Below are 10,034 nucleotides of genomic sequence, written 5' to 3' on the forward strand. Positions count from 1 at the left end.
CTTGTAATTGAAAGATCTGGGATTTGGTCAGCTGCGAGTTATTGGAGAGCAAATATTGTCGATGTTGCCTGCAAGTGATAATGAGTGTATGATATTACAATATATAATTAACAATATATTACTGACAAAGTTTAATTAGTATTACACATATATAGACTTACTGAATAAATGGTCTCAGCTCATCACAGTTAAATAGAACATAGTTGTGTGCTTGTTTGAATTCTATTTCCGACAAATATCTTCCTCTTACGACATTTTTAGGTGTGGGTCGTCTAGTATTGGAGAATATTGACAAGTTCCCACTAGAAGGCACTTCACCGCCATCGTCATGCCGTGGAACGCGATTGATTCTTGTTCTCAGATGAGGTTCGAAATAGTACGAGATAAATGTTGATATCTCTTCAACAATATATGCCTCAAATATCGAAGCCTCAACATGCGCCTTGTTCTTAACCTTTTTTTTTAGATTAAACAAGTACCTGCATTGAAGTACAATTCAAGTATTTTCAATTAAGAAAAACATAGAAAATACTTTAAGATATGAATTCCATTGCAACTGTAATATCTCACCGTTCTAATGGGTACATCCATCTATACTGGACCGGTCCTCCAGCTTTTGCCTCGAACGGTAGATGTATAAGGAGATGCTCCATTGAGTCAAAAAATGAAGGAGGGAATATCATCTCAAGTTTGCATAGTGTCTCGATGATATTCGTTTGAAGCCTCTCAATGTGCTCAACATTCATCTTGCTGGAGCATATATCTCTGAAGAAATGACTGATCTCCGTCAGTGCATCCTATATTCCCTTTGGCAACAAATCACGAAAAGCTAAAGGGATAAGTGTTTGCATAAACACGTGGCAGTCATGACTCTTCATTCCATATAATCTGCAATCCTCTATGTTAATAAGCCTTGATATGTTCAATGCATGTCCATCCGGAAAACGCAGACTCTTAAGCAATTTGTAGACTAGCAGTTGTGCGTTTTTCTCTAACACGAAGCTTGCCCTTGGTTTTGCAACCCGTGACTCCTCATATACCAACTCCATATTTTTACGGTTACAGTATAAAGCTATATCCAATCTAGCCTTCATGTTGTCCTTTGTCTTCCCCTTCACATCCATGACGGTGTTGAAAATATTCTCAAACACGTTCTTTTCGATGTGCATGACGTCAAGGTTATAGCGGAGAAAATTGGTCTTCCAATACGGAAGCTCCCAAAAGATACTTCGCTTTACCCAATTATGGGTCAAACCAAAACCAGGAAACTTTTGCTTACCTGATTGAAGGCCAAACACAATGTCACCGTACTCTGATACAACATGATGCAATTCTTCACCAGAAAGATGCGGGGGTGCAACATCTTTTTCAACTCTGCCAACAAAAAAATCTTTTCTGTTCTTTCTGAACCTGTGATTAAGTGGCAAAAAGCGACGGTGACAGTAAAAAAAAGAAGCTTTACCTCCGTTTGCTATCGTGAATGCCTTTTTTTTTTCCATGCAGTATGGACATGCGAGTTTCCTATGCGTGCTCCAACCAGAAAGCATTCCATAAGCTGGAAAATCACTGATAGTCCACATCAAAGCCGCCCTCATAAGGAAATTTTGTTTCCTCGATATATCATAAGTCAGAGATTCGGAGGACCACAACTGCGCCACCTCATCTATCAACGGTTGAAGACAAACATCTATATTCCGCCCTGGGCTGCTTGGACCGGGTATGACAGTAGATAGAAACATGAACTCCGGCCTCATACACATTTCCGGTGGCAGGTTATTAACTGTGAGAATGACTGGCCAACAAGAATAGGGAGCAGCAAATGACCCAAATGGGTTGAACCCGTCTGTACACAACCCAGGTCGGACATTCCTTGATTCAACAGAAAAGTCAGGATGCACACTGTTAAAGCGTTTCCACGCTTCGCCGTTAGAAGGATGCACCATCACACCATCAACGACATCGTGTGTTTGGTGCCATGTCATGTGCTCAGCAGTCCTTGGTGACATAAAGGTGATCGGGAAATATCTAAGTTTTTTTATATGCCACTAGAGTCTTCCCCCTGCCAGTTCTAGGTTTGTAACGGGAATGCCCACATGTCATGCACTCAGTCATCTCAGCATTTTCAAGGTAGTATAACATGCAGAAGTTAGGGCACATGTCAATTTTCTGGTATCCTAAACCGAGGGGTTTCATCATGGAATTCGCAGCATAGAAGTTCTCTTTGAGCATGTTCCCTTCAGGTAAAATGCTTCTTGCCCAATCAATAATTTTGTCATACCCGGCCTCACTCAACCCGTGATCTGACTTGATGGTGAACACATGTGCCACGACCGATAATTTACTGTGGTTTGTGCAGCCATCCCATAATGGTTCGTCAGAATCTTTCAACAAATCAAAAAACCTAGCTGCCTCTGCATTAGGTTCTTCTTCTACGATTGGACATTGATTGACATTATCTTGATTCATTCTCATTGCATCCATAACCATGTTTCTGTAAGGATTAGTGTTGTCATTTGTCGCTTCATGCACGTTGCTAGCACTAGAAGTTGACCCAACCACCGTTTCTCTCATTCTCCTATTACTAACAAATACCTCTCCATGTGCATACCAACACTCGTAATCCTCCACGAACCTTTTGTGTAGAAGATGCATCATTACAACATCTGGATGCAGATACCTTTTATTTTGACACTTCCTGCATGGACACCTAATACCGCCTCCAGTAAAAATTTTGGGAATAGATGTTGCGAAATTAATAAAACCCTGAACCCCGTTACAATAATCCATCCTCCGCAATTCTTGGGGTGAATCTAGATACATCCATGAACGATCATCCATGACTTCTATCGAACCTCTATAAAAAGGACCCATTAAGCAAGCTCTTAATTATTTCAAAACATAACATGTAATTCGGTAATTCTACAAATTAAGTTTTAACAATTTACAAACAAATACAATCTTACAAAATCTAAAACAAACCATGACAAGTATAAAATTATACATTCATATACTACAAGTTTGTTTGAGAAATAACAATAAAACATGTACATCTACTAAAAAAAAAATACATATACTAAAAAAACAATAAAATTGACATTTAAATGTTAAAATTTTAAAAGATAGAATTACTTACAAAAAATGATAAAATTCGTCGGTAAATCAGAACACGGATGCTGTGACCACAAAACTTCAAGAAATACAACTTGTTGTGCTGAGATGAGGAAGATTTTTGTTTTGGGGCGAGGGGTGGCTGGTTATTTGCAGATGGGGAGGGTTAGGATTAAGAAGAAGAAGGAGAAATGGGGGAGGAGAGTGTCGGCGGAGTGGCCATATATTCACTTTCTCCGACGGACTTACCGACGGTTTTATTCCGTCAGTTAATACGTCGGCGAAACCGTCGGTAATTCTGACGGGCAATCGACACGTCACCACATAGACCTGCTATTCAAATCCCTCGGTGATTTCGTCGGTATTTTTAACGGTGCACCAGTCACGTCACCGATACGGATCTGGCATTTCAAATCCGTCGGTGATTCCATCGGTATTATTGACGGTGAATAGGTCCCATCACACGTACGGCTCTGCGGTTTTCATTCCGTCAGAAAAATCACCCGCCAAAACCTCCGCGCCACCTACCCGCCCTTTTTTCATTAATTCTGAATTTTCTGTCGGTAAATAATCCGTCGGTGATTTCGATCGAAAAATACCGATAAAAAAAATTCCATCGGTGAGTCCGTTGGTATTTAGCGAATTTCTGGTAATGATCTCAACACATAAAATGTTTCATCAGAATGGCAGCCATAAAAAGGCAGTACTAGATTTTACATCAGGGAACAAGCAAAACTCTTAACTATTTACAAAATCATGACTGTGCATTGTAGCATCAGCTTTGGCTCCCTACTATACTATATCATATGTAGTTGCAAATGCCCATTTGCAGTTCGTATATACCTTGCCTTGTATATGATAGATAATGCCCGATGACTTTTTCTTTGCCCGGATTATGTCATTAGCATCAGCATTCTTTGCAAGACCATTCAAATATAGTCGGTTTTTGAGAGGTAGAATGGAGTTATTTTTTAAAGTATTTTTTATATGTAAATATATTAAAATAATATTTATTTTATTTTTAAAAAATTATTTTTGACATAGTGTATTAAAATAATATAAAACATCAAAAAATATTAATTTAAAGTAAAAAAATAAAAAAAAAATAATTTTTTAAAAAATATAAAACATAAAAACAAACTCGTATTTTTAGAGCATCACAACCTTGAGCGTTTGCAGGCACCCACTTGAAGAATGGCCAAAACAAACCAGATGATTACCATTTTCGAACATTTTGATTGCTTCTTGTGCCGACGAAAATGGACTTTGAGAATCATCCAAATCCAGTTCAGCTTCTCTTAATTTAACTCTCTTTCCTTTATGCTGCTTCAGCTGCTCCTGGGGACCTATCGTAATTTGACCTATAATTTAAGTCTTAATTTAACTCTCTTTCCTTTATGCTGCTTCAGCTGCTCCTGGGGACCTATCGTAATTTGACCTATAATTTAAGTGGGTATGTAAGAATATAGTAATGAATATTTTTTTACAGCTGCTCCTGGGACCTATCGTAATTTGACCTATAATTTAAGTGGGCTTTGACCTATAATTTAAGTGGGTATGGAAGAATATAGTAATGAATATATTTTTTTTTAAATATTTTTGATATTAGAATATCAAAATAATTTTAAAAAACATAAAAAAAATAAGTTATTTTTTATAAAATATTATTTGTACTAAAAAAACCTTTTTAATCTCAAAGTTTAAGCTGTTAAATGAAATTTTAATATGTAATTTATATTATTTTTTAATACACTCTCTCAAGTTAAAGTTTTTTAGAATTAAAACTTGTACAAAATCACATTATATTATACTTAATTCTTATAAAATAAATAAAAATTATGAGATTTGAATTCGTAATCATTTAATTATTAAAACTTTAATAACATGATTAAAAACTAGCTTAATGTAAAAATTTAAATTATTAAATTAAATTTTAAAATATAATTTATATTATTTTTTAACGATTTAAACCGCGTTGCTAAACCACCTCTAAAACGTGAGGAAATCAAGTTCCAAGTTGGTTCACGATTTGGTAGATGTTGGTAAATAACGAATGACAATGGACACTTGTATTTACCAAAACTGAACGTATATTGGTCGAGCTATTGCCCTGAAAGAATGAACATGAAAGTTTACAATCTCAAACACTTATTTCAACTCCAAGCCCATCAAAATCTCAGATTTCCAATGCGGTCTGTACTGAAGAAATTGATGGATAAACTTTTCTTTACGTATTTTTTTATTTGACAGTAAATATATTATCAAACCAGATTGCATGCAATCAATTTTTTTTCCCAGATGATTTAAAAAATACGTACGTATTTAATCCTTAAAATATTCAGATCCAAAATTAGAAGGGTTTGTTCACGAGCTAAAGGACAAGGAGGCAAAGCTTAAATAAAATTTTATAAGATTGATGTCATCAAGTGAATAATTGAATAAGTTTTCTCTTCGATCATCCAACCAAATCATATTAATAAAGTTTTAATTAAAAACGTGTTTGACAGTGTAGTAGTGGTTGCTTTTCAAATAGCTTTTCGTGCCGAAATACATGCAAATGATATTTTTTTATTTTTTAAAAATTATTTTTGACATCAGCACATCAAAACGATCCAAAAAGTACAAACTACACTCAATTTTAACAAAAAAAAAATTGAAATTGATAAAAACACCGGTTGAAACGCAGAGCCAAACAGCTCCTCATGACTGATCAACCTAACCAACCCACCCAGGAAATTAGATCACATGAAGATTACTGATCACCAAAGTTTTTGGACTCCTCTGGTAGTTAATTGAAGGACCAGTCTGCAGAAACGGGGACCGATGAAAATTGGAAGCATTTATTTGAATGGTCACAAAACTAGCATCCTAGGAGATCGGCTTGCTATATATCCATCATAGCCTGCGTTCAAAACACATATTCGATAGCTAATAGGAAATTTGTATACATCATCTGGTTTCTCAATCAAAATAAAATTTGAGCTTTCTTATTGGTTCACTGCTTGAAAATTAGCAAATATAAACAGATATACCGATAAAATATTTCTGTTGATAGATTGCAGTGAATTTTTCCAATTGAATATGCCCTCATAGTTATCAACAGTAAACACCGAAGAAAATATTTTTTCAGTATATACCGAGAAAATTACAATGTGAAAAAAAATAAATGAAAAAAAAGCTAAGAAATACAATGACATGCATTTTTACAAATAGAATTACCAACGAAAAATTAATCTATAATATTTAATTTATGACTTTACGAACAACCCTCCTCTCTCTCCCCTTCCATTTCTTTATCTTCCTCTATTTTTTTTTTTTTTTTTTGCAACAGACAACACCCCCCAACCTCCAACTACAAATTTGACTACCCCAATACTCAGTGGGATATAGATGTTTTGCCTTCTTCTGTTAATTGATGAGTTGAAAAAATTATAGTCATCCAGGGCTTTGACGTATGATGCATTGAGAAAATAAAATTTGTAACTTATAAATATTGTATTTGAACATAGATTAATTGTATTTAAACTTATAAATGTTTAAATTTGTAATAAATATTTGAGTTTTATAATTATTTAATTTTTAATTATTTTCTATTTTTGTTTAATAGATTTTTTTAAAAAATATATTTTTAAATTATTACTGATGGGGTTATAGAAGGACTTATTTCTTCAATATATTCTAGAGAGTTGAAAAAACAATTATTATAAATATCATTGCCACTATTTACTCACCGACAGAATAACAAACGGATTGTATGATGATTATATGTCAAATTCCCTGAAGAAAATATTGTCGGACAAAAAAAAATCACTGATTGAATGACATATGGTTTTTTTTATTAGTGACATGTTATATTCAATAATAGAAATACTGATAGAATAAAATGGATAATGTTTTTTGACATGCTTTGTCCTAAAGTAAATTAATCGATAAAATTATTACCAACAGATTAATTGACGGACCACAAATCACATTTAAGAATTTTTTTAATGAATTAGTTTTGTTCATGCGCCCGTTGGTAAGTTTCGTGCTAACAAACTATAAGTATAAATACTAATAAAAAATTCCATTAATAAATCTAAAGATTCTTCATTAATAAATCTAAAGATTCTGTGGTAGGTAACCTTGTTTGGTGGTGGGATATTATTTAAAAAAGAAAAAAGAAAAAGGAATGATAATCAAGAAATAGAAGAAGAGAAGTAGGCTGTCATGATCAGAGTGACATAACGAAAAATGCAGTTTCAGCGAGATAAGGATGATTTGGATGTCAAATAATTAACTAATTTAAGAGACATGACTATTTTGAAGTAACAATTGATATCGACATTTTCTTTGTCTCGGGACATTGTGGACGAGAATAAGATGCCGCTCACTCTGCTCATTTGTATGGAGTTTAGGACAGCAACATCACAGTTACAATTACAATAGTTACAAACAAAACTAGAAGATCCTAAGCTTTCTTTTTATTGTGCTTTAGTCTCCTAATGCTGAATATAGAGAGAAAAACTCATAAAAAATCAAAAAAATTAATCTTAATATCAATAAGTTTATTTTAAAAATAATGTTTCAATGGAGATAATTTCATGTATGTTAAAAAAATATATATATCAAAGCTCAAAATGTTATTTTTTTTATTCAGTTTGACTTCAAGTTTTTAACCCATTAGAGGGTTCTTTGGGGTCGAAATGGATTTATATAGGTTTCTATAGGGTAAAAAGAGTTGCAATTTCAATTTTTAAGATCTAAACTACATAAACTCCAATTTTCTAGCCGCTGGAGGTGGTCAGAGTTAGTTTGTTATAGTGGGAGATATATTTTTTACCCAGATAAATAATGTGTCATCCCAATTATTAAAAATAAAATAAAATTATAGCTTAAAGTGGTCTTTCAACCCAACAATAACTGGCTGTTAAATCGTTTCGTTTGATAGTAGATCTTTGATTGTCTACTATCATCATCAAAAGAAAATCAAAACATATGAGGAAAAAAGAGTTTTTTATTTATTTATTAAAGTTCCATTAATGTATATTGATCATGTGGAGATGGGAAATGCAATTAATTTTTTTTATATATTAATATTAGTGTTTGAACTAGCTTGCACGCACCTTGATTAATTTTACGGGTCATAAAATTAAAAATTATGTAAACCTCCAATAACCTTGAGATTTATAATTATTAAACTAGTAACTTTTTAAAATAAATTAAAAACTTTATCAGTTAAGTTATATTTCCCAATTAATTAATATTAAGACTTGGAAGTACTCGTCTTAACTGTGTTAAGCCTCATCTCTCAAGTCAGGCCATGCGCTCCCTTATCATATCCTTCAATTTCCCTCTCAAGACAGGCCAACCACATATAATAATATCCTGACCTCCTCACTCTGGATTGTAATTATACAGATACAACTTTCAGCAGTACCTCACCTGCGCTCGTTTATTTTACCTCTCCCTTCAAATAAGTTCTCTCCCACATCTCGTACCTTTCCTGCTAGATCACTGATCACATGGCTCAAGATCATCATCGAATCCCTCCCAGGAACACCGATCTCACCACCACGTCCCGGTGGCCGCTTCGACGGAGACTTTCCCTACGTAGGCGTAAACTGCCCATAATACGTCTAGGAGGAGAGAAGCCTCGACGACGAAGGATGCTTTTATTGAGGATGTTAAGAGGAACGCGGTTGAGGTGGCTAAAATTGCGATACCTAAGCATGTTAAAGAAGCTTAAGGAATGTTATCGTAATTTTATTAACGATCTGTCGGTATCTGGAGCGACGATAGAGACATATCAACAAAGGCTTTTAATGGAGACCTCTTTTGCTGTTCCTGGCATGGGTATTACTTTCTCCAACTTTCTTTCCGTTCAGGCTGGATCCAATCCCTCTCCATCGTTCATGATGTAAAATGTGTGATCGTAACTAAGTTTAATTTCAATAATGTTAGATTAATTGTGAATCTTTAATTTATTTCTTTCTTTGCTTCTTAATACTTTCGTTTTCTTTTATATTAATTGTAGTATTGGGTTCTGTCTCGTTTATGATTGCATTTATATAAAGGATTATGTTTTATTGATCATTTGATGGAAAAGAAAATAATAATATATATGTTAGAGAATAATATAAATTATATTTTGAATTTTATCTAATAATTTAAATTACTGAATTGAGATGATTCTCTGACAATATACGGTAAAAAATCTAAAATCATAAAATGGCTGGTGTACTAATACCTTTTATTTTCTATTATTCTATACAATTTCTTTGAATTATAATTTTTTTTGTTATTTGGTTGTAGAATTAAAAAAGAGTTAGGATCTATTTGGAAAAATTGAGGCTTTTAACCATGATGCTCGTGAACTTTGAAAAACTATAAATTATAGTTTCTGAAGATAACACATGGAATGCTTGTGATATTAGCTTTTAAAGTATTACCAAACATTTCAAGCATAAAGCCACATACAAAGTAGTGATTCTCAATCGAGCACTTATTGTGCTAGCTATTATAAAGGCAAGTATAAATGCACTATACATGGATTGCCATAGTACATATTATAACTAATTATTTATAAGGCGTATAAAAATAGAATTTAGTTCTTAATTGTTTTTTATCTTTATATATTTGGTTCATATAGTTTTAGATGTTTATATATTGGTTTTAAATTTTATTTTTATTGTATTCTAATTCATGTTAAGAGATGAAAGAAAAAAATTATAGAAAAACCAGAAAAGAGAAAGAAGACGTATATTAGTTAACTATATTCTTAACTATATTCTCAAAATAAAAAGGATGATTTTGTTGTTAATCAATGTGTTTACCTTGAAGAAGTAGTTCAATGAAGATAATTTTGCCTTTTTATCTGTTTTTGTTATTGTATTTTGTTTTTTTTAGTTATTTTTAGATTGATTATGAAGTGTTTTGAGTTGGAA

At 33.1% G+C, this 10,034-nt stretch overlaps 1 protein-coding gene across 1 annotated transcript; it reads left to right on the forward strand.

Annotated features, from left to right (window-relative positions):
• Nucleotides 1-8,377: 8,377 nt before the first annotated feature.
• Nucleotides 8,378-9,123, forward strand: LOC118034840 (uncharacterized). The gene has a single exon (XM_035040263.2). The coding sequence runs from the start codon at nt 8,613-8,615 to the stop codon at nt 9,009-9,011; it is 399 nt and encodes a 132-aa protein (XP_034896154.1). The 5' UTR covers nt 8,378-8,612; the 3' UTR covers nt 9,012-9,123.
• Nucleotides 9,124-10,034: the final 911 nt, after the last annotated feature.

The sequence above is a fragment of the Populus alba genome, chromosome 1 (assembly GCF_005239225.2).
Source record: "Populus alba chromosome 1, ASM523922v2, whole genome shotgun sequence".
NCBI classification, from domain to species: domain Eukaryota; kingdom Viridiplantae; phylum Streptophyta; class Magnoliopsida; order Malpighiales; family Salicaceae; genus Populus; species Populus alba.